The sequence below is a fragment of the Aedes albopictus genome, chromosome 2, assembly GCF_035046485.1.
Source record: "Aedes albopictus strain Foshan chromosome 2, AalbF5, whole genome shotgun sequence".
NCBI classification, from domain to species: domain Eukaryota; kingdom Metazoa; phylum Arthropoda; class Insecta; order Diptera; family Culicidae; genus Aedes; species Aedes albopictus.
In genome coordinates, this window is record NC_085137.1 from 348,088,154 (window position 1) to 348,114,010 (window position 25,857).

Below are 25,857 nucleotides of genomic sequence, written 5' to 3' on the forward strand. Positions count from 1 at the left end.
TTTAAAGTTCTTCTACTTGCTGTTTCTTTAACTATAAGAAAAGTAAAACCGATCAGTTTTACCCCACCTTACGGTATCGGATTTCCACCACAACTTTATGATACTCTGATTCACATCCTCCCCTCTATCCTTCGCTAACAGGTCCTCCAGGAAATGCTGGACCAAATCGACCGACAGCAGCGAAACAAGCTGAAACTGGACAATCTCTCTCTCCCATCGCCCGACCGGCATCGACCGCTCCGGCATCAGTTCTCCTCGGATAACATGAACGTGCAGCAGTTCAACATTCCCAACCTACGGATCGACCAGCGGAAGACTTCCAGTGCCGAAGACATGGCCCGGAAGAACTCGACAGGTACCCGAAGAGGTATTAGACAGTCTAGACGTGTGCATGCTATATGTGTTTGGATAACCCCTTTGTAACAGGTTCGGGTGCTCTAGGTAGCTGGTGGTTCGGTGGATCGCCCTCGTCGCCGGACAGCAACTTCCTGCGGGTGGTTAACGCGTTCCCCAATCGGCGTCTGTCGGACAATACGCTTATGACGCCCAAGATACGGATCGCCCCTTCGTGTGCCTCATCGCCGGGTGAGTTGGACTTTTTTTTATCGTAATTCTGAAAATGAGCATTTGAGAGTATTTTGAAAACATTTCAGGAGTTCTTCCAGGGATTCCTCTAAGGATTCCTCCGGGGATTCTTCCAGGAGTACCTTCAGGGATTCCTCCAGAAATTCCTCGAAGGATTTCTCCAGAAATTTCACCAGGGATTCCTCCAGGAATTCCTCCAGGGATTCCTTCAAGGATTCCTCCAGAAATTCCTCCAGGGATTCCTCCAGGAATTCCTCCAGGGATTCCTCCAAGAATTCCACCAGGGATTCCTCCAGGAATTCTTCCTGGGAATCCTCCAGGGATTCCTCCAGGAACTCCTCCAGGGATTCCTCCAGGAACTCCTCCAGGGATTCCTCCAGGAACTCCTCCAGGGATTCCTCCAGGAACTCCTCCAGGGATTCCTCCAGGAACTCCTCCAGGGATTCCTCCAGGAACTCCTCCAGGGATTCCTCCAGGAACTCCTCCAGGGATTCCTCCAGGAACTCCTCCAGGGATTCCTCCAGGAACTCCTCCAGGGATTCCTCCAGGAACTCCTCCAAGGATTCCTCCAGGAACTCCTCCAGGGATTCCTCCAGGAACTCCTCCAGGGATTCCTCCAGGAACTCCTCCAGAGATTCCTCCAGGAATTCATCAAGGGATTCCTCCAGGAATTCCTCTAGATTTCTCCAAGAATTCCTCTAGATTCCTCCAGGATTCCTTCAGGATTCCTTCAGAAAGTCCTCCAGGATTCCTCCAGGAATTCCTCCCGGATTCCTCCCGGATTCCCCCAGGATTCCTCCAGGGTTCCTCCAGGAATTCTTCCAGGATTCCTGCAGGGATTCCTCCAGGAATTCCTCCAGGGATTTCTTCAGGAATTCTTCCGGGGATTTCTCCAGGAATTCCTCCAGGAATTGCTACAGGAATTTTTTCGGGGATTCTTCAAGCAATCCCTGCAGGAATTCCTCCAGGAATTCCTCTAGGAATTCCTCCAGGAATTCCTCTAGGAATTCCTCCAGGAATTCCTCTAGGAATTCCTCCAGGAATTCCTCCAGGAATTCCTCCAGGAATTCCTCCAGGAATTCCTCCAGGAATTCCTCCAGGAATTCCTCTAGAAATTCCTCCAGGAATTTCTCCAGGAATTCCTCCAGGAATTCCTCTGGGGATTCCTCCAGGAATTCCACCAGGAATTCCTCCAGAAATTTCTCTACAGATTCCTCCAAGGATCCCTACAGGAAATCCTCCAGGAATTCCTCCAGGAATTCCACGAGGGATTGCTCCAGGAATTCCTCCAGAAATTACTCCAGGAATTTCTCCAGGGATTCCTTCAGGAATTCCTCCAGGAATTCTTTCAGGGATTCTTCTAGGAATCCCAGGAGGAATTCTTCCAAGAATTCCTCCAGGAATGCCTCCAGGGATTGCTCCAGGAATTCCTCCAGGGATTGCTTCAGGAATTCCTCCAGGATTTCCTCCAGGGATTCCTCCAGGAACTCCTCCAGGGATTCCTCCAGGAACTCCTCCAGGGATTCCTCCAAGAACTCCTCCAGGGATTCCTCCAGAAACTCCACCAGGGATTCCTCTAGGAATTCCTCTAGATTTCTCCAAGAATTCCTCTAGATTCCTCCAGGATTCCTTCAGGATTCCTTCAGAAAGTCCTCCAGGATTCCTCCAGGAATTCCTCCCGGATTCCTTCAGGAATTCCTCCCGGATTCCTCCAGGAATTCCTCCCGGATTCCTCTAAGATTCCCCCAGGATTCCTCCAGGGTTCCTCCAGGAATTCTTCCAGGATTCCTGCAGGGATTCCTCCAGGAATTCCTCCAGGGATTTTTTTCAGGAATTCCGCCAGGGATTTCTCCAGGAATTCCTCCAGGAATTGCTACATGAATTCTTTCGGGGATTCTTCTAGCAATCCCTGCAGGAATTCCTCCAGGAATTCCTCCAGGAATTCCTCTAGGGATTCCTCCAGGAATTCCACCAGGAATTCCTCCAGGAATTCCACCAGGAATTCCTCCAGAAATTCCTCTACAGATTCCTCCAGGGATCCCTACAGGAATTCCTCCAGGAATTCCTCCAGGAATTCCTCCAGGAATTCCTCGAGGGATTGCTCCAGGAATTCCTCCAGAAATTACTCCAGGAATTTCTCCAGGGATTCCTTCAGGAATTCCTCCAGGAATTCCTCCACGGATTTTTTTCAGGGATTCCTCCAGGAATTCTTCCAGGGATTCCTCAAGGAATTCTTCCAAGGATTGCTACAGGAATTCTTTCAGGGATTCTTCTAGGAATCCCTGGAGGAATTCCTCCAAGAATTCTTCCAGGAATGCCTCCAGGGATTGCTCTAGGAATTCCTCCAGGGATTGCTTCAGGAATTCCTCCAGGAGTTCCTCCAGGGATTCCTCCAGGAATTCTTCCAGGGATTGCTCCAGAAATTCTTCCATGCATTCTTCAAGGAATTCATCCAGAAATTCCTCTGGATTCCTCCAGGAATTCCTTCAGAATTCCTCCAGAAATTCCTCCAGAAATTCCTCCAGGAATTCCTCCAGAATTCCTCCAGGGATTCGTCCAGGAATTCCCCCAGGGATTCGTCCAGAAATTCCCCCAGGGATTCGTCCAGGAATTCCTCCAGGGGTTCCTCCAGGAGTTCCTCCAGTAATTCCACCAGGGATTCCTCCAGTAATTCCACCAGGAATCCCTCCAGGAATTCCTCCATGGATTCCTCCAGGAATTCCTCCAGGAAAGTTTTTTGTCTCAGTAAACATACCCACAGCTTCTGTGCTTGTCTATTATTGGCAGTACTGGATAGTGTTGGGAATAGCTCATGTTAAAATAGATTACCATAGATATTTGCAACGGCTCATACATTTCTTAATATAAGCTAGTTACCGAAGAATGCAAAGAACAAGTACTAACCTAATTTAACATTGAATGAAAGGTGGCACTCCTGGTGGTGGTTTACCAATAAGACGACACTCAAGTATTGGACCCCAGGAAAGACGAAGCTCGCACACCAACCTGTCACCACCCACGGTAAGTAGCGAAAGCTCAAATCATATGTACTCAGTCCCTTTTATTTTACGTTGTTTTGCAAGTTTTTGTAGACTAGAAGCCTTTACGCTTATCTGGCTTTTCACGACCCTTGATAAAAAAAATCGCTTCTTCTTCAAAATTATTGTTTTTGGTCAATAGCTCAGTAGACCACGAAGTTCGGTTTAGTAGAGTCCTTAGCTTGTAGTAGTTTTCAAATAGAGCTTGTGTAAGTCTAGAGATTTTCAAATTCACCTGTTTAAATCCATGCAATAGTGTGTAGCTGTATATAAATCAATAGCGTTTCCTAAATAATCCTCCTTTAAGAGTTCATATATGTACTCCATTAAGAATTAAACTGAAGCATTTAAATAACAAAATTACATTCAGCCGTATATTTTACAGATTCCTCTCAGCAAGTTTTAAATTATTTAAAATCAGATGATAATTACGTTCCCACAAATTCACATATTCATACCTATTTTCTTTAATCTTTTAACAACCATCTCTTTGTTGGCTTAAACGTTCACGCAATACTGAACATCAACGGGTGCAATGACAACACCAACGCACCAATACTAGCAACAGGGCTTCAGCGCTCGCGGCAGTTCCGGTTCGAGCCTCTCAGTGCCTGCAACTTCCGCTTCTTACGTAGTAAGTTCGTTCTCCATCGCCGCCGCTGAGCAGCAAGGCATGGCCGTGTCCTGTGTAGTGCGCCTCGCAACGAATGCCCGCCCTCGTTCCTGTCTGTTCCGTGCCCCCACACACAAAAATATATACCAAAAACTGTTCGTTCGTTTGTTTCGTTGGTTCTGCGTTCGATCGTTCAATGTCCGGGTGGTCGCCAGTGCCCAATATGACACAACCACAAACCAGAAGACCACCTTGTTTCCTTTTGTTCTTGGACTTGCGTTTCCTGAATGATTGTTAGTTTTTACGAGTTTGCCATTGTTATTTTTCACGTTGTGGTCGTCCGGAATGAAATCTTGTTACACGTCAGCTGATATCTAAATACTGAATGAGTTCAAGCAAGTGGTAGCGCCTATCCAGCACAGTTTTGCTTGGACAAATACTTTCTGGGGTAAACCACAATGGGGTGTCTGTGCTTGTGGCTGCATTATCCTTCAATGAGTTGTTTTAGTTTTTTATTTGTTTTATTTTGCTTTCAGCGGTGATCAAAAATGCATGAACTTGTTTGAATGCAAAACATGACAAGCAACAGGTGTAGTGAGCCGAAGTTTATCATCTTCACTTTACAGAAACTTGTGCAAAGCATTTTTGCATCGAGAAAGATGCCGAATTTTAGGGTATAGATATGTAGATATAATGATGCGCTCCAAAGTGGCAAAACGCCCCCATTCAATCATCCTTGCAGTTTATTTACAGTATTGTTCCGATTTTATCACGCCCCATTTCAAAAATGCTTTTAATTGTTCTACAAAATCTATACGCAAATTCAATATTTTTAACGTTGCAAAACGCGCCTTCGACGTTTATCTTGAAGAAGATGGGAAACACTTACTCTCGAATGTAACAAATAAGTATTAATGAAAATAAAAGACTGACGCGTGGCGGGCGTGATAAAATTGGAACATTACTGTAATATGATAGACGTGTTTAAGGACAAACGTCTTGAAATCCCGCTCCGGTGTAAATTTTTGCTCCCGTCATTTTTTGGTGTTTTCATTCAATTAAAGAAATATAACCCTCTAATACCCAAATTTTTGATTTTGATCTAATTATCATTTTTCATCATCTAAAATCGATTTAAACGTGTTTTGGAAGATGATTCTTTTTAATTCTCGATTTCGTGAATTTCAGTTTTTTGATTTTTATTTTTGAACATCCCCACACTTTTATATTTTTCCTGGAAGCCAATTTGGGGAACGGATTTTCTGAGATTAAAACATTTTGAGATTTTATGATTATTGTTAAAATATTATTATTTTAATTTTTTTTTCACAGAAAATTTTATTTTCCGTGTAATTTTAAGGAAAATAATTTTAGAGTGTATTCGATTCCCTTAAACTATTAAACAAGGATAGCATGATTTGGGAAAAATTTAAAATATGTTAATTGTAGCGATCCAATACAAAATAAACAATGACTTCTAAAAGGTGGCTAAAACATCAATTTTTCAATGATTTTAAAAAAATGTAAATACGCTTTAAAATACACCAAAAAACATTTTGAGATATACAGAACAGTCCTAAATATCAGCCAAAAATATAAAAAAAAAGATTTTCCACGAAACAAAAATTTCAAAAATGCTCAAACTATACCCCGTCTAAAGGCGGGATTGGGTATTAGAGGCAAGCCCGTGCACAAGGGGAGGGTTTTGGGTGTTAAACCCTCCCCATTACCGACGCTCCATACACTAGGCGCCCCTCCGCCGTTTGCCAAAATTGGGAAAAACCCCTCCCTTGGCACCACTTCTGTGCACGGGCCTGATTAGAGGGATAAAATTGCTCTAATAATTTAAAGTATACATTCGAGTGCATTAGTTTGTGAAGTATGGGAAAATGTGTGAAAACTACTGCTACACCAGAAACAAATTTCACAAGCGGAGGTTTTGGAGGATTTCGGACACATTCCTACTTATCTGCTGACGGATGGCCGGAACCTGTGTGAGCTGTACAGACAATTTTTAATTTGTGGACCATTTGGTGCGTATCTTCCATTTGATTACAAGCAGCCGGCCAGAATCAGCGTGCGTTTCAAGCGAGTGAAAATAATTTCATAGCCGCGCTTATTTTCGTAGTTCTTTGTTCTTTTTTGTTCTGTGACTTTTTTGGCTCAGCGTCGAACGATTACGTAGTCGGTGCGTGAAAAAGGTTCCATTAGGAGTAAACACATTTCTGCCTATTTGGGGCATTTCGATTAATTTCCTATCCACAACCTTTTGGGACCGGTGTCGAAAGATGACGACGGTGATGCAATACAGGTATTCTTCGATACAACGTACCCTCGATATAGCGAATTCGATATAACGTACATTTTGTTGTACGTTATAACATTGGAATTTTTTATTTTTTCCCAGGAATAACTTTCAGACAAACTACGAAATCACTCAAATCAATGTTTTGTTGCAGCATTAGCCTTTTTACCACGGGGGTGCTATGGTGATCTGATTTTGTTGCCGCTTATCATGCGCAACCAGAGCTCACTTATACCAACGTTCACTCAATACAGCAGCGGGAGAAAATAACGAAAAGCGCACTTTAGCGAACAATGTTTGCGAAAAGAGTTGTAGTGTGTCTTTTCACAAACAATTCCCACTCTCTGTAGGAATTTTGGCTAAACATTGACACTCTGAAATTGAAAATCATCAAATATGCCCCTTTTTTCATGATCAACACTTTTATGAGATCTAACATGATGCAAGCGTTTTGCACCAATATCCCTCGTAAAAAGGTAAACATTCATATTTCACGACTGTGTTGGTGAATATTTTGGCTGGAGCATAAATTTATGCTCCACGTAAGGAGGCACAATCCAACCTGTCAAACTCCATAGTGAAAAAATAGGGTGCCTTCCCCTTGCTTTTTACCCAAAATTAGCGCAATTTGGGGAGAAATTTTGTGTACGTTATATCGAAGCAAAATGTACGTTATATCGAAGCACAAAAAACGAAATTAGTTTTTCATGAAAACTCATGTTTTTCATTATTGGTTTTGTGAATTTCACTGAAATCATTGATTGGGGTCAATTTTACGTCAAATACATCAACACTAGCATAAAAAATATTAAATTTTTCTCTGCTTCGATATAACGTACAAGGAGAATTTTTTTTTGTACGTTATATCGAAGAATACCTGTATGTGCGCGGAACGGTTAGAGAGGGTCCAGTGTTCGAGAACACTAGTTTGACGTTCGAGCAGTGCCGTGTTTACAGAAAATGAACTTGTTCCCGGTCACCTAGATAACACGGCACCGCACAAGAGTTTACGGGTGAACACGTGCGTTGCTCATTAGTAGTTTTTTTTTCAAGAACTTTCTCGGGGTTTGTATGTCCTGCTCCTACCCATTTGTTGACAAATGAATAAGGGCATTATGCGGAAATCTCGAGCAACTTTAGCCAACTAGGCTTTCGAGCCAGGACATGAGGCTGAAATTCCTATGTTCCATCCCAGGACGAAGAGCTTCAATGGAGTGATAATAACTTTCTTAGCTACATCACTCCCAACGATTTTGTTTTACATCCATAACACATACGGAGTGGCTGACGAGATGTCGCCGTTCTCTGCTTCAATTGTATTTAATGACGCTGCACAGTTACAGTAGGCCTGGCCGCTTCAAAACTTGTAATGCATCTTTGATACCTTGCAAGTTTTGATAATGACAAGAAAAATCATAAAAGTATTCTTTTTTATCATTTTCCAGGATTCTTCTAAAAGATGGCTGTGTAAAGTAGACTAGACTAGACTACACACCAAAAATCAATTTAAGATTTCAGCAAAATGCTTTGCTGAATCCCAATCAGCAAACATGAACTTTACTGAAAAAATCAGTAAACCGACTGTGTTTGCCGAAAACCAGCAAAGTCGTCTGAATTTCTGAAAATTCAGTAATTTTTTCCGACAGCTCGCCACGTCGATCAGCCACCTGTCAAAATAGAAAAAAAAAAAAAAAACATGGCTGTGTACACCACTTATCCCATCAGTGTCTAAATCCAATATTATTCGAGGAGTGTTTTCGTTGTAAAGTGTTTTAAATGCACGATTCAACAATACTATCCCTCCATGCAGGTATGTATCTATATTCTACGTAAATAACTGTTATTATTTTCGTATCTTTCTTCTTTTAGACGATACAATGTCCGCAACAGCAAGCATCCGAATATCAACGGATCCAACGACATTCCCATGATCTTCTGAAGCATCCGGTCTCACTACCAACAACCCATCCAACTTCCACAAATTGTACATTTTTCAAATCCATTTTCAATAAAACTGAAAATCAAATAAATCTTTACCTTGTTAATCGAATAAATCAGTTAATTCCAAAATTAAAAACGGGTTTTCATTCCTTTGATTTTTTTGCTGAAATCCATCAGCAATGTGCTGCCAAATCCCACGCCGGTCGAAATCACTGAGTTTTCAGCAATCCGCAACAATTTGCTGATTTTTTTCAGTAAACTTCTGTCATTCGCGATGGCATCCGAAATTGCTGAAATTTTCAGTAATTTTTATTGCTGAACGGATTGCTGAAATTTCAGCTCGGCAAAATTCAGCAAAACTTTGCTGACTTTCAGCGAAAAAAATTTGGTGTGTAGACTAAACGTCTTGAAATCCCGCTCCAACAGTGCATCAGAACTTCAGATGCACAAATCTCAAGAAGCAAGCGTCAAACAACAGTGCATTTTATTATTCTGTTCTTGCTCACTTGTAATAAGCTTAAAATAAAAAGCACAGGTGCGCTTATTATGTTTACGAAGAGATTTGTGCTCTCGAAACCGTGAGTAGGTGCCAAAATCAGCCATTGTGGTGGCCATTTTGGGATTCTAATAAGTCTAACAAGTCTTAAATGTTCAATGAGGCTGCTTCACTCAGCCAAATAAACTTAAGATTTTCATAAGACCCAACTTATGAAATGGCCTTCAAGCAATTCATAATGATCCAAATGAATTTCATAAGGTCGCTCTATGACGTAAAATCGTCTCACAGCTTGGCTTTTATATACACTACCCGCTGAAGTGCTGATTGCACTCTGCACATAAGAGCAAACATTTTCTCCAGATATCCATATGTCCACTTTTCCCGGGAACGGAATTTCGTGGAAAATGTCCTATGTACATGTATTTTTTTAGCAAATTTTGAAGAAAAATGCTCAAAAAATAGACCTTTCATCAGCACAAAAAAGGTTCTGCCGTCAATATAAACACATTATTTCAAAAACTTATACCCTTAAAAAATGCCTATAGGTCCATAGAAAAATATAAAAATATTTAAAAATTCAGAAGTAGAAAATATATTACGAAAACAATATTTTTTGTGAATTTTCATGAAAAAGGGTCATTTTTCGAAAATCGCCCTGGCGGAACTTCTAAACGATTTTTTAGAAAATCAAAATGTTCTACAAAAATGCTTTAAATATGCATATCCTTCATTTAAGGGTTGAGTACCTTGACTTTTCGAACATCGATTTTTTGGGACAGTCTAATAGCGACTAAAATATAAACGACTCATAAGAAAGTGGTCATTCTCAATAAAAAATTCAAAAAGTCCCAGTGAAGAAACAGGGGTGTAAGCAGTAATAAATAACAAAAGTTCCATAAACAAATAAAAAAATGCATAAATAAATCAAAAGTTTACATAAATAATTGATTTTTGAGTAATTTAAAACGCCAAAAATGCAATGAAAAAAGCTATTTTTCCCACCAAAAAACTTCGAATTTCCCATAAATAAATCCGATTTTTCCATAATAAATTAGAAAATTCACAATAAAAAAATATCTAAAAAGCAATAAATAATTCAAAAAGTGCAATAAACGGAAAAATAAATTATCAATAAATGTCAAAAAACGAGCAATAAACCTAAATGCATTTTGAGCCAAAAAATTACGTGGACCATGCGGCGAAGCCGCATAGAGGATTGAGGAAATGAGGCGGCAGAAAGCCGCCGAAGTTCTCGATATCCGATGCATCGCAATTGCATCGTTTCGGTTCTAGGCAAACCACAGATCCAAGAATTTGCCCGGTATAGATGTTATCCCTTTTTTAGGTCCGACGAGCGATAGCGAGTTCGGACAGCAAGCAATTGCTCGGTAAATTGCAATCATAGTTACGTAGGCTTTTCAGTCGTTCCAGTCATGTAAGTGCGATTTAGCATTTCACTGCCTCATACTTTGCTGCATTTGCTTTTCATGGGTAATTTCGTCATTTTTTATTGCATTTTTTGAATTTTTTATCGTTTTTTCGATATTTTTTCATTGTGAATTTTCTAATTTATTTTGGAAAATCGGATTTATTTATGGAAAATTCGAAGTTATTTGGTGGGAAAAATGGCTTTTTTTTATTGCAACAGTTGAATTATTCATTGCATTTTTGACGTTTTTAATTGCTCACAAATCAATTATTTATGGAAACTTTGGATTTATTTATGCATTTTTTTATTTGTTTATGGAACTTTTATTATGTATTACTGCTTACACCCCTGTTTCTTCACTGGGACTTTTTGAATTATTTATGGGAAATTTTGTATATATTATGGAAATTGTCTGCCGTCTAATAGCCAAGTAACAATTTTTAGTCAATTATACTAGAAGAGGTTCCAAAAACCATCATAAAATCAAAATAAGAAAGGAAAAAGTTTTATTACGGTTCTCAAAATCTATACAAAACTAATTGGCCAGCAAAATATTACTTGGGAAAATTGATAAGTGAGTTTCTTTCGACGTCTTCTCTTAAGACGTTTTGTCTTACCGATTTGTCCCTAAGCTGGACAACAATAATTAAATTTTCAGATTTTCACATCTCCGCCGTATCTCAAGCGATTGATCTCATTTTTCTGTGACGGACAATAGAGCACCTTAATACACCTAATATATAACAATCATTACGGTCTGTTTATTTGATGCACTGTGAAGGATTTTTTTCTTGGTGCATTTTTATTGTCAAAATTCAATCATCTGTGACTATCATTCCAATATCCCAATTTTTTGGTTAGGTGATATTTGAACGTCGAAAGAGAAAACGTTGATGATGATGATAATGATTTAAGTGTACCCATCATCAGCGCAAGGATTACCTATGGCTGCAGAATCACTCAGGGAGGGAATGATCTACCTGATGGTTTGCTGGAGCAGGCTGAGTTAAAATTGCTGAATTCCTATGGAAGTCAACATACAGTTTTTTTTTGTCGGGATTTGAACTACTGCGACCATTACTGTGACCATAAAGTTGCTATCTCATAAATAAAAATTCAATGAAATTTGGCACGCCTAACAGTGGTGCGGCTCCATACAAAAGGTGGCGAAAAGTCTTAACATGAATTATAGCCGTTCATAGCTTATCAAAATTTATTATTTATTAGAATAAGTTAACTAAAGCTTGAGTCATTTAATATCTGGACGCATCATTTGATTTACTGCAGTGCTCCTAGAGGTCGGATTTGAGAAAAATTGACAGTAATTTGTTTTGGAATGCTGCCTCCTTCAGTGTCGAAAATTTTGTCACGATTCGTTTTGTTTCGAATAAGTTACATGTGATGGTCGCCGTGAACCGAAAATTCGTTTTGGACACTCACTTCGAAAATCCGGCATGATCAGGTTCAAGAATTGGAAATCGTTGAAATTGGCCAAAACGACCGTGTGCAGCGTTCTCAAACGTTTCCGTCTGGGGCATACTATCGATCGGCAAGATCATAACAAGCGTCGTAGTGAAACTAAGGATCGGAAGTTGCATTTGATGGTGATGAGAACATTTGGGGCAAACCCTGGGCAGTCGAATAATGGTGTCGTCAAAAAAGTAACGCCAGCCAAAGTAGGTACCGTCAGGAGGATTCATCTGCGAGAAGCATTCTGATCTTTTCGGGCCTGTAAGCAGTCCAACAGGACACTAAACCAGAACTTAGAGACCAAAACACGTGCCCGGAGGTAGTATGACGAGGTATTGACAAAGTACGAAATATGTATGCATTTTCAGTGACGATGAAACGTTCGTGAAAATGGAATAAGCTCAGCTTTCCGTTCAAAAGATCTTTTAAGCCACAGGTTGGGGTGATGTCTCTAGCAAGTTTGAGTTTGTTTTTGCCGACGAATTTGCATGAAAACTGCTTATTTGGCAAGGTATTCGCAGCTGTGGGCTAAAAACAAGCAAGACCGAAGAATCCAAAATTTACAAGCAGGACTGCCTGAAAACCCCTGTTCTTCCGTTCATTATAGCTCACAATGGACATGTAAAGTTTCGGCCTCAAAAGGCCGGCTCCAGAGGCACGTTATCCTCCATTTGGGACATTTGTGCCAAATTGTGGAGAATTTCTACAGTGGTATCGAGGCAACGGGTGGATTTCATTCAAAAAGGACATCAATTTCACAAATTGCCCTCAGTTCCTCACAAATGAGAAATTTTGTGCAATTATCAAGCAGAAGTTGAAGAAGAGTGGAGAAATGGTTTGGAATGCAACGGAGATGAAGATATAGTGAAAGAAAATAGCCACTCAAGATTTTTTAACGGACTGGCTAAGATATAATTAGGGGTATTCGAAGAAAGGTTCGAGATTTTATTAAAATCAAGTTGGAATAACTGAAACACCATTTTTCTTTTCGCCACGATCAACGATCAAACGATCAAATCTGGCTATACATGTCAATGGTTGCTCCTCCGTGATTGATCTGAGCTGGTACCAATTGCACTGAGATCCAAATGAATAAGGGCTGGGACACTAAACTTATTCTCAAAGTGCAATTTAAGCAGCTCATACATTTTTGATCAATAACGGCGCCGGCCACGTCCTTATAGTCAGTTGGGAAGGGAAAGGAGTGTTAGAGTGTGTTCACCTCTGTATCCCCACAACCAGCACGGACTGGGCTATTTGTTAGACGGAAAGGATGGGAGATCTGGGAGTCTCCGTTAATGGGTCAGTGATGCGATTGGGGATGTTCGTAAGCAGATAGATTGTGTGGTGATTACTATGACAAGCGGCACAGTTCGCTTTGGTTGCATAACTTGTAGGCGTTATATACACTGTGCTATGGAAGTTGGAAGGAAGGGAAACGATTTTTTTGCAATTCGTTTCTGGATCTAGCGATGGCTATTAACATATGAATATACATGAGTTGTATATGTAGAGAAGAGATAGAGAGAAAAAGTGGATATGAAGATACAAAGTAGGATGAAAGGGACGGGCCAGTGATTGAACTCATGACCTTCTGCATACAAATCAGAAGCGGTAGCTACTAGACCACCAAGCCCGTCTTTGAACGCCATTTTTCTTTTAAAATGCAATAAATATCCTAAATTTTGTGTGCAAAACATTTTTTATTTCAATAACATATTATTACGAAAAAATAACTAAGCACTGCAAATGCACATTAAAATATAACATTATATAGTGGATCCTTAAGGGCCCATATAGCCGAGGCGGTAAACGCACGGGTATTCAGCATGACCATGCTGAGGGTGACGGGTTCGATTCCCGGTCGGTCCAGGATCTTTTCGTAAAGGAAATTTCCTTGACTTCCTTGGGCATAGAGTATCTTCGTGCCTGCCACACGATATACACATGCAAAATGGTCATTGGCAGAGGAAGCTCTCAGTTAAAAACTGTGGAAGTGCTCATTGAACACTAAGCTGAGAAGCAGGCTTTGTCCCAGTGAGGACGTTACGCCAAGAAGAGAGAGAGGAGAGGAGTGGATCCTTACAAATGCGTAATAAATTAGGACATCACATTTGGACGTACACAACACATAACATATATTTTTGCCCTGTTACCCTATTGGATAACAATTTCCGATGACAGGATGATGAGGTTTCATTAATGTTGTTGGTCCATCAGTCAATCCTGTAATCGTATTTTCTCTGGCAGGTTGCCTTTTGTTCGCAGCATTAGCTGCTTTCATAGCTTGAGTTTTGTCTAGGAATTTCTAATCCTAAAGGGCATCCCGATTCGCGTTTCATCACTAGAGTTCTATAACTTGAAGTCTGTGCCAGGGAAAGGTTTACATCTCTAGTACTTAATCGCGACTCGAAATGGCCTTAATGTTGGCAATCGAAATAGGATTGCGGGTCTGCATTCTGCCAGAACCCTATAAATGTGCATTAACACTAGGGGAATGTTTATAAGTTAAAATACAACATTTAACACAAAAATAAAACTTGTAATAATATTTCCGAGATAACTCCGGTTTCTTGCGTCCAGATATTAAATAACTCAAGCATTATGCTGAAAGAATCAATTTTTGACAAGCTTTAGTGTAGTTTTGATTTTATGAAGTTCGAAAATAGTCGAAAAATACAAAATTAATTTGATGCACCTCTTAATTTCAATAGATTTGTCTGAAATTATCACCAGTTACTTCTTTTAGGATGTCAATCAAAATATGGGGGTGGACTTGAGAAACAGAGAACATTTTTGAAAACTTGGACAGGACTAGTATGTATGCTGTACGCAAAAAAAGTTCACTTATTTTTAAGGCGCTTCCCATTCACCGATTTTTCGGATTTTAGCACGAATCAGACCGGATTTTAACCGCACTGTTTGCTATCAAAAATGGTCAGGATTGGTAAAGGCGTTCCGGAGTTATGACCATTTTAGTAATCCGTACCTGCACCGGTAGAATTGATTGTATATAAAACTGAACCAAGCCGCATCGTGCGACACATCAAACTGCGGCGATTTCATTTTAATCGAAAGAATAAATTACCGGATTCCTAGATACATATAATCATTTATTTTCAAAAGAGCTCATCATTAGGCCAAATTTCTGTCAGTCGTCTGTCAGTAAGGAGACCCTTATTTCATGCTCATATAGCGTCATATGTTGCATTAATGAAGGCGATTATTTCCACGACCCATGTCGATCTTAAACTATGACCCATTATTTGATCACCGCTGAATTGTTGTATTCTATTCTTATCTTCTTTTCATACAATTTCTATTGCATTTCAGTGAAGTACAGCACTGAACCTTGCCGTTACTAAAAATCACATAAGGTCATTTGTGTTCACAAATGTGTAGAACACAAAATCAGAAAGGCTGCCTTCACGTCTGTCACAATGATGATTTCAATCTTTTCACCTGACATTGACGTCTATAACACCCAAAACTATAACCAGGTTCATGGAAATGGAATGCGTACCGAACGTTCCTATTCAAAATTATCATAACGCGTATTATTACTGTAATAGTATTACTGTAACATTGAATGTAATCCAACAATAAAAACGTAAAGGAGTGAAAAATAGTCATATTTAACATTTTCAAAAATATTTAACTAGTACTTGAACTAGTACCTGAGTTCAGCGAATCTAGTATAATCATCATAGCATATGTCTTTCACACTCGCGACTAACTCCCGAACTTACAAAATCTGTTACCGCCTTACATGAAAAATAAAAACACTGATTGTTATGGAAAAAATGCCGCGGTATTTTTCAGTCCCACCAATTTCCTATGCGAACTTCCTTCCGTAAGCATGAAAAATCAGCTAACGGTAAGTTATGGAAAATGTATAATGTCGTCGGGAACATTTCTTACAAACGGCAATGACTTTGGCAAATATACTTGGTTGGGATGCGACTGGGATGATTTTGCTTCGGAATGTATGCATTGCAGTCTTTTGGGGGAATCGAAAACACTAGTTTATGATTATGAAATGAAAATTTCCGTCCCTATATTGCCCGAGCAGGAGAAAATAGCTGTACAATACCAAATTCAGATATGCAAAATCCAATACCTACAACCTGAATGAAGTATTGAAGTATTAGGTATCAGGTATCAGAAGGCCGGCTCCAGAGGCACGTTATCCTCCATTTGGGACATTTGTGCCATCGCCATACATATGAGCCTATTTCATCATTTACCTGAGAGAGAATGGGACAAGGGATGGGAATTGGGAAAGGGAAAGGTGATGAAATAGGAAGAGGTACCCTAGAAGAGGGAATGAACGCATAAGCGCAATGAGAGCTCATAGCCCATACCACAATGGGTTTATTCAGTGCCCTGAAAAGGACACTGTAAAACGCATAAGCGTAAAGAGAGCCTATAGCTCATTGGGAAACATTTCCTAGTTCGTTGAGCAGGGACGCCTGAATACGCAAATTTTGCGAAGGAACACTCAAAAGTGCAAAGAAGGTCAAATGGAGACTCCTCATCTGACACATGCCAATCAGCCAACTCATGACAAATTCTGCTCATGCAGAGATTGGTTAGGTGCAATTCTATGTTAAGTTATCCATGAACTGTACAACCAAAGTAATCCATCAAACTGAAGCATCTCAAATTAATGTTTGAGCTACTTCAGATGATGTAATCATCGTAGCAATACTGCCAAATATCAACGAAAAAATGCTGAATACAAGAGCTTGCTTGAAGGCATCCATAAGGAAAGGTTGAAAAATACTGTTAACGTTATTCTAAGATATAGCATGCTCGAGGCACGACTTTTCATTTATAATGAAAGAAGCAAAACTGGGTTCACAAGGTACCTATACAGAAGTTACCCTATGAAAATGAACTTTTTGAAGTAGAGCCACTTGGGCCACGCACGCTTTTTACGCTGAAAATTGATCTGAGGTTTCCTAGCCGTAGCCACTACCCAAACTAGACTGGATTACACTCTTCACAATCACAGCACCAAAAGGAAATATCAACGACAAACCAAATCGGTGTCAATTGATAAAACGCCAATGGCGAAAACGCATTAAGCGAAACCGTATATGTAGGTACTAATGTAAGCTAATTTACAACATTTGAATAATCCCACCCTTATTTAGCCTCAAATTTGAGACTTAAGAAGGGCAACTGATTATCTCGGAGAAACGCAAGGTCCACTGCACTATTGCTCCGGTTAGCGCAGTAAGGGCGTAATACTGTGGAGGACGCCCTAATTCTCCACAGGCTCCGTTTGTGGTTAGGTTTTTATTAGACCCCCCTAACCATTCATTCCTTGGCACGGTAAGCATAATGCCGCATAACACCATGAATTAGGGGTCACCTGCTTAATGGACTCTTACCACTGGATCAGGCGGTCCGTAGTGTTATTCTTAGCCAATTGAGACAACCGCTACCGACACTACACAGCTATCTAGGCTGATCGGGAAAAGAAGTTAACATTGATGGCTAACTTCCGAACAAGCCCGAACAGCCGAATGGTTATGGAAAAAATGCCGCGGTATTTTTCAGTCCCACCAATTTCCTATGCGAACTTCCTTCCGTAAGCATGAAAAATCAGCTAACGGTAAGTTATGAAAACTGTATAATGTCGTCGGGAATATTTCTTACAAACGGCAATGACTTTGGCAAATATAATGAAATGAAAATTTCCGTCCCTATATTGCCCGAGCAGGAGAAAATAGCTGTACAATACCAAATTCAGATATGCAAATACCAATACCTACAACCTGAATGAAGTATTGAAGTGCCCTGTTTAAGAGGTAAAATACCTAAAATAAAAACTTGGGTGTTTCTAAAGAATACCTCAATAATAATTTACGATTTTTCCATATAAATTGCGATTTTTTCAATTATTGAAGCAGGAAGTCCTCAATACCAAGGCAATAACTCAGTGAGATATTTTCGGTCATCCGACCAGTATACTGTCGTATAAGGTTATATAAAGAAGAACTGACACATATCTGCAGTATACCAGAGTCAGGTATCATACCAAGACAAGGTATTGGTGAATAACTTATTTTGGTATTTTGTAGGTACAGCATCCGCTCGATAACTGACTGCTCTTTAACTGGACTTCTTTTTAACTGGGCGCTCGATAACTGGGGCAAAGTTAAGTTAAAAAGCAGTTATCTGTCAAAAATAAGCGAAATATAACCTCACATTTTACAATTCGGTAAACAAAACAAAATATAACAATAGCCTCCGGCTCCGGAAGCTCACTCCAGTTATCGAGCGGCGCTCGCTTATTGGACTGTCGACGAAGCCTAGTTATCGAGCGGAAGCTGTATTGTTAAAATACCTCAACGAGTTATTGGTTTGGTGTTGAGGACTGTTTGAGGTATTATTCAACTATGGAAAAACCACTATTTGTATGAAAAATCGCTGATTTTTATTTAGGTGCGCTAATCTGATGTCATTATTCACGTGTTATGCACAGAATACACACCAGGGCTTCTTAATGGCCCATTCAGGATGTTGATATTCGGGTTTCCATACTTGAGTTCAGTATTCTTCAGTTATTTTTTCCTACTCGGGCGGTGACGCAATGCCTACACAATACCAATATAAGCTATTTTTGATGCACTTATTTTGGTACGATACCTTACTAACTTTGGTATGCTGCAGTTATAAGGCAGTTATTCGTTCCTGCTCGGGTGCCCAACGAATATAATTGAATCCAATTCACTCCTTTATTCATTGATTCAATTGACGAAGTTTTGTTATTCCTCCCGACCCATTTTCACTGTTGCTTTTCTGTGAATGTTCCTATTTGCGGAAACAAAAAAGCGCATCCAAATACTACATCGATCGCCGTGAAAGCTCTTCTCCTGTTGGGCAGGGATTGAACAACGAGTTGCGTTGCTGGTGGTCCATCATTGCCATATTATTGAATCACTTTACCTTGACCGACCGACATGACAAACGTCCTTTGGCTCTGCTGCCGTTGCATTGCCCTGTGATGCTGCATCACCAACCAACGACAGAAAACCGCAAAAACCGCGTATGGAACTCGGTTCGTTGTCAGTGATGGATTTGTTTTTCCACATTTCTATTTTCTTTTTTTTTTCACTCTTGTTTCTTTTCCATTATACGTTGGTCATGCGAGCGAGAGTCCTATCCCTGGTATTGAGTGTGCTCTCACTAGTGTGCTGGTCCTGTTACGATCGATTAGTTCAGCTGACACTACTTCGATGAGCATCCCGCCGTCCCCTGTTCGTGTGGCTGTGTGCAACGTGCGTTACCTGTTTGTTCTGTTAGTGTGATGTGGTGGGCAGGGCAGTCTGTTTGCCAATTTGGTTTTGATTACAGATGAGATGCGGCCGTTTCATATTCGGGCATGACACCGGAAAAAAGTCGTTTTTCGTAATGTCTTCATTGATCATTGTTGTGAATGGAAAATTTATGTTTTCTTTTGAATGAGTTATTTTATGTTCTAAATTATATAACTTCAGTTTTGTTAACTAAAGATTGATTGCAAGAATGTTAATTTACAAGCTTTTAATGATAATATTATATTATGTTAATGTGTTCTAATGTTTCTGTATGTACCTATGAGTCAAAAATGAAATATTCTTTTCTAAACACATATTTTTGTGATCATAAACCAGCTCATAAACTAGCTCATAACTTTCTGCAACAATAGTGTTTGACGCTGTATTTATCTAGGAAAAAAAATCTCGTGGACCGTGGTTGCCGCAAAAGCATTTCATTTGAAGGCTCCAGAGACAAAGGGGTGTAAGTGACCATTTTGTCGATTTTGAGCTAAGCATATCAAAAAATTCTTCAGATTTCAAGCTTTTAGGAACTTTTTTAAGATTGTTTTAACGATGATCAGAAAAATTACAATAAATCAGAGACAATTGGCTCGATTTTGGAACTCCATACATTTTGTATGAGATGAAAAATTGTTGAAAAATTTTAAACCTCATTTACTCGAAAGTAGGTTGTTGGAACTTACACCCCTTTGCTTCTAACCCCCTCATTTCTCTGAGCAGTAGAGGGCGGACGCAAGAGAATCTCTTCAATAAGCACCTTCCTCTTAGGTAGTGGAGGACTGGCACCACCTCCGACGCCAACGAAAGACAAGATAAGCCTACTTGCTAACCTGACCCTAAACCGTACCTATTGTCTCTTCGAAACCACCAGAAGGTATTGCTTCGCAGAGAAGAGAGGATCTAGTGCATTTCGCATCCTCTAGGTTAGTTTCCTGTAACTTAGATATTCGTGCCTCGCTTTCTTTAAGAGGATAGGGTAACCCGGGGTAATACGCACCCCCGGGGCAAAACGCCCTCACGCTATTTCATTATATAAATGAAGTTCCGTCCGATGCAAGCAAACTAGACTTAAAATTGAGCCGGATAAGCCCAACAATGACAAGAATATTTAAATGAAAAACGTGGAAAACGATGATGTTCCACATTTGGAAAGATTGTCTAATTTGAAGCGCACGCAATTTAAGCGATTGCGCTCTGATTATATGGAATCAACCCATTATCCGGCTCCTACACCCTCAATTTGCTGCCGTAAATAGTTAGATGGAGACGCCTGGTATTTCATTAGATTTCAAAGCGGGAAATGGCAGAGGTCGTATTGCCCCTCCTCAAGGTGCGTTTTGCCCCCAACAGTTTTTGCAGTATCCAAAACGTAACACTTTTTTAAATTGTTAATTTGATTCGGTAAAATTGATATCACGCAGACCAAAAGTTAGCGTCTCTTAGTCAAAAAAATTAACTAACTTTCAAAACGCAAGACACCCATAAAATCATCTAAATCTTAGTTATAGGGCCACCCTTGCTTAGGGGGTACGTATTACCCCACCTTCCGCTACCAAAGTATTGCACTGGTGTATTGCCAACTTTCTAGGTGGCATCACCGCTCCTAATGGGAAATCTCTCTCGCTCACCTGAACATCACCAGACTAATTGAGAATAACAAAATTATTACAGGTTGTGTTATTTTGTTACAATAAATTTTGTAACAACGGTTGTAATAAAACATGTACCGTTAGTAGTCAAAATAACAAAAATTCTACAAAACTCGTTCCAATTGAAACAAAAATATAACAAGTTGAGATATAATCATAACAAGATGATATCAAATTTTGTTAGATAAAACTTGTGAAATCACAACAAATTTATACCAAGTTCTGTTATATTTCAGAACAAATTTGTTACAAATTTTGTTATAAATCTGTTACTCGAGTGTCCAAAGATTGCAATAAACGAATGTTACGAAATTATGTTATAATCAATTTTATTACAATGCATTATATAATAAATGTTGTTATACATCTATTTGAACAACTCTTGATATAATTTTGATACCAAAATTATAACAAATGCTATCATAATTTTATTATGGATTTTTACATAGAAACATCCTTACAACAGAATTATATCAACTAATGTTATTTCTAACAACAATTGTCACAATTTTGTTCTAATCTAGTTATGTGCATCTAATCGAGCAACACCAGTGATGTAAAAATCGATAATGATTTTTCTTTTGGGTCTAATTGACATTATCAATTTCGATTGTACTAGGTTCAATCACCTGTCACTGTGAAAAGTGACAGCCCCACCACGGTGAATAGGGGACCTTAGTAGAGGTGTGCGCCGCCGCGCCACGCCGGCGTCGCCGCCGATTTTCGGTACACGCCGCCGCCGCCGATTATTTTTCGGTGCGCTGCCGCTTACACCGCCGAACTCCAATTTTCAACGCCGATCTCAAAAACGCATTGATAATTAAAATTATTTCTTGATTTATTTCATAACAATATTTCAAGCAACGGAGTCATCTGCATACATAGCATTTGAAAGGTCGTTTTCAGCGGTGGTCCATTTTTTTGGTCCAAACAGTTCTAAAAAAGTGAAAGAGTTTGTCCTTCGAATTAAACCGAGTGTACAAAGATACCGAGTGTTCCTGAAGATAACTGATGGCTGAAAAAAGAGTCTAGGGATTCCGAAGATTGAAGAAAATTATTCTGAAAAAAAAATGTTGTCGTGTTTATCTCCAGAAGAGATGAAATTTCTCCAGCAACTCTTTTGAGGATTCTTCCAGCAGTTTCGCGAAGCATTCCGCTAAGAGTTCCTGCGGAAACTCTAGAAGGTCCTTCGGGAAATCCGAGGATTTTCTCCGAGACATCCTCTAGAAGTTTCTTTGGGCATTGCTACACAAGTTTTACTGAGGCTTTTTGTAGTACTTCCTCTAGAAACTCCTCTAAGAGTTACTCCGGGTATTCTTTTAGGAGATCCTCCAGGAATTCATCTAGATGTCTAGAAGTTTTTCATGGGAATTCCTTTAGGAGATCATACAGCAATTTCTCTAGGACAGAGGGATGAATGACCACTAGGTTAAAGTCCCTCTTCAGAACCAAATACACACCCAATTCCTCTAGGAGCACCTCCAGGAATTCCACCACGAGTTCTTAAACGAGTTAATCCGGGAATTCCTTAACGAATTTTTACAGGAATTCTTTTAAGAGTTCATAGAAATTGCACTGGAAATACCAGAAGTTTCCTCTGATTATTCCTCTAGGAGTTTCTCTTGTAATTTCCCGGAGCTCTTCCGGGAATTCTTCTGGGAGTTCTTCCGGCAAGTTCTGTACCAGTTCCTCCTGGAATTCTTCCAGGAATTTCTTTAAGAGTTCGCCCGAAAATTCTTCCAGAAGTTTCTCCGAACATTCCTCTAAAAGTTTTTGTGGGAATTTCTCTAGGACTTCCTCTAGGAGTTCTTTTGGGAATTTCTTCCCTTCCGAGTTCCTTCTGTGATTCCTCACCATTTTTTTGCCGGAAATTTCTCTAAAAGTTCCTCCAGGAATTTCTCTAAGAGTTCTTCTAAGATTTGTTTCCGGAATTCTTCTAGGAGTTTCCTCAAACGTTTCTCTAAGAGTTCATCAGAGAATTCTTTTAGATCTTTTGGAAATTCATTTAGAAGTTCATCCGGGGTTTCCTCTAGGTGTACCTAGAGGAATGCCTCTACGAGTTCCTCAGGGAATTCCATAAAAAGTTTATTCGGAAATTCCTCTAGAAATTCCACCGTCCTCTAGAATTTCTTCCGTGAATTTCTTTAAATGGTTATTCTTGATATTTTTTTTTGGGCAGATGATTCACCATAACAATTATTTCAATAAATTTTCAAAAAACATGTGAAAATTAAAAAAATAACTAAACCGTAACTATAAACATGTAATTGCATCTTCAAAATTGATGAGTTACTACCCGAGCAGAAGGGAATAACAACAGTATAAGAAGCTGTGTTATTTGGGTAAAATAACTGAATAATAGAATCGATTATTCTTAAGTTATTAACATAACATATTATGTTATAAACTTACCTGTCATAAGCGGCAAAATAACAAATATCATAACAAAAAAATGTTCTTGGAATACCATTTTATTAACTTGTTTTGTTAGTTTCAATAACAACTTAATAACAGTGAATTTGGAAAACAAAGTTTGTTATGACATCAAAATCGTAACTAAATTATGATACTTATTATATAAATTTATTCACTTTGTCTCACAAACCCACAAATAACATGAGTAAAAATACTTTAAATGATCGAAAAATACTATATTCAGTTTTTAATTCATTCTAAGAGAATGTAAAAGAAAAATCTTCCAAAAATTTCTCCGAGAGTTCTTCCACGAAATCATTCACAGATTTTCAAAGACTCCTCTAGAAAATCCTCCAGAATTATGAACAGAAACCCTTCAAGGATTTCATCAGAATTTCCGTGATTATTTGTCCCGAATTTTATCTTTAGATTTCTCTAAAAATTGCTTTGAGAATTTCACCAGGAGTTTTTTTTCCGAAGAATTCTCCTGGAGTTTTCCAAAAGATTTTGCCAAGAATTCTAATAATTGCTCAGAAGAATTATTTTTGGAATTTCTAAGATTGCGCCAGAAGTTCTTTAGAAGACTTCTACAGGGCATCGAAGGGTTCCTTCAGAACTTTCAAGTATTTTCCCGAATATTATTTAAGGAATTTTCAGAGGATTCGATTGGAAATTTCCCTCCTAATTAAATACAAAAATGGAACAAAACAAGAGGACAGATCATCATTATCGAATTTTTAATTTGTTTCAAAATTTGCTACTGTTGTACTATTGTTGGTAAGTTGATCAATAGTACAACAATAACAAAACTTGTACTTCAACAAAACATGTTATTGGGATGTAATTAAGTGAATGTATATCAATAGCTTGATTATAACTAAATGAGATTGTCCAACAAAATTTGTTATGGAAAAGCTATGCCTTCATAATTAAATAATATCAAAGCAAGATATAAAAACAGGTTATGTGATTTCGTAGTTATTAATTTGATATTCTCCTCTGCTCGGGTAATAAATAAAACACTGATATTGATTAACGGAATTAACAAACATTTAAAAATTATGACCACGTCGTTTCACGCCGCCGTCGAAAATTCATTAGGCGTCACGCCGATCACGCCGCCGCCGACTGATTTCAAATCGGCGCACACCTCTAGACCTTAGGCCAACTGTTTCCGAAACCAAGAAACCGATACAGAAACCGAAAATGAAAGATTACGAACTGATTCAACGGCAACGACTTTTAGCGCGAAACAACGGACAAGAATTGGAACTTGGAATGTATTAACTCTAGCCCAACAGGGTAAACTGGCACAACTAGCCAATGAGGCATGCCGTATGAAGCTTGAGATCCTAGGACTGAGCGAAATCCGTTGGCCGAGCTTTGGAGAACACAGATTAGCGTCGGGTCAAATTCTGCTATACTCTGGCCTACGAGGTGAACACGCTCTTCGCCACCGTGGTGTTGGTTTCCTGCTCAGCGCTCACGCCCACGCAACGCTCATGAAGTGGGAACCTATAAATGAGAGGATAATTGTAGATGCAGAACACGGGTTCGAAACCTTACCATGATCCAATGTTACGCGCCAACCGATGCTGCCGAATTGCAAGACAAAGAGAATTTTTACAGTCAACTGAATGCTGTCATGGACAAGATTCCGAAAGGTGATATCAAGATCCTCATGGGCAAATTCAACGCAAAGGTTGGTTCCGACAACTCGGACTATGAGCACGTCATACGACGCCATGGTCTCGAAGAAATGAGCGAAAATGGAGAATCGATTGCAGAGTTTTGTGGCAACAGCTGTTGATCACAGACGATACCTGAAGGAAGATAGAGGAGCAAAGGAATGCCAAAGCCGTGATAGAGCGAGCGAAAACACGAGTAGCCAAAGCCGTTACCCTTCAGCGCTATTCAGCTCTCGAGAAGGAAGTGAAACGCTCATGTAGACGGGACAAAAAGGGAAGGGAAGCCATCAGGCGCAAGGGTCTCCATGAGAAAATCATCGGCCTCATTGAAACACAGTACAGGGCATTTTCGTGCAGAGTACCGCACAACGGTGTTTTGTCCGATCTCATCCGGGTCGTTGCTGGAGTAAGCCAGTATCATCACTACTGTTCCTTACCGTAATCGACAAGATCCTGGTAGGTGCGATTGACCGTGAACCAAATCGTGGGTTGCTGTGGCAGCCCATTACCATGGAGCACCTGAATAACTTCGAACTGGCTAATGACGTTGATCTCCTAGCTCAACGACGCTCTGATATGTAGAACAAGCTCGACGATCTTGTCAATCGCTCCTCAGCGGCAGCTCCTACCATCAACGTCAACACGACCAAATCGTTGGATATAAACACGGTCAATCCTTCCAGCTTTACGGTAGCTGGGCAATCAGTGGAGAATGTTGAAAGCTTCCAATATCTTGGTAGCCAAATGGCGGCACCAAGATCGACAAAGCAGAAGGAACTCCTGAAACAACTCTCTGAAGCAGGGATGGAAAATGTCACAGAATTATCTAATTAAATGTCATGACATTTTTCATTTTTCAAGTATGAACTTCCGTCCGTGAACAGTATCAAT

General features: G+C 39.7%; 1 protein-coding gene across 11 annotated transcripts in view; it reads left to right on the forward strand.

Moving 5' to 3' along the window:
* LOC115263194 (SCY1-like protein 2) overlaps window positions 1-25,857 on the forward strand; it is a 447,209-nt gene that overhangs the window by 324,095 nt on the left and 97,257 nt on the right. For 7 of the 11 annotated variants that reach the window (XM_062852674.1, XM_062852677.1, XM_062852673.1 and 4 more), the window contains exons 15-18: window positions 142-355; window positions 427-585; window positions 3,512-3,606; window positions 4,186-4,257. In XM_062852674.1, coding sequence (XP_062708658.1) covers window positions 142-355; window positions 427-585; window positions 3,512-3,606; window positions 4,186-4,257 — 540 coding nt within the window. Of the gene's footprint in view, window positions 1-141; window positions 368-426; window positions 586-3,511; window positions 3,607-4,185; window positions 4,258-25,857 lie in introns of all 11 variants that reach the window. The other 4 variants (XM_062852678.1, XM_062852680.1, XM_062852676.1 and 1 more) reach the window with 3 other exon arrangements.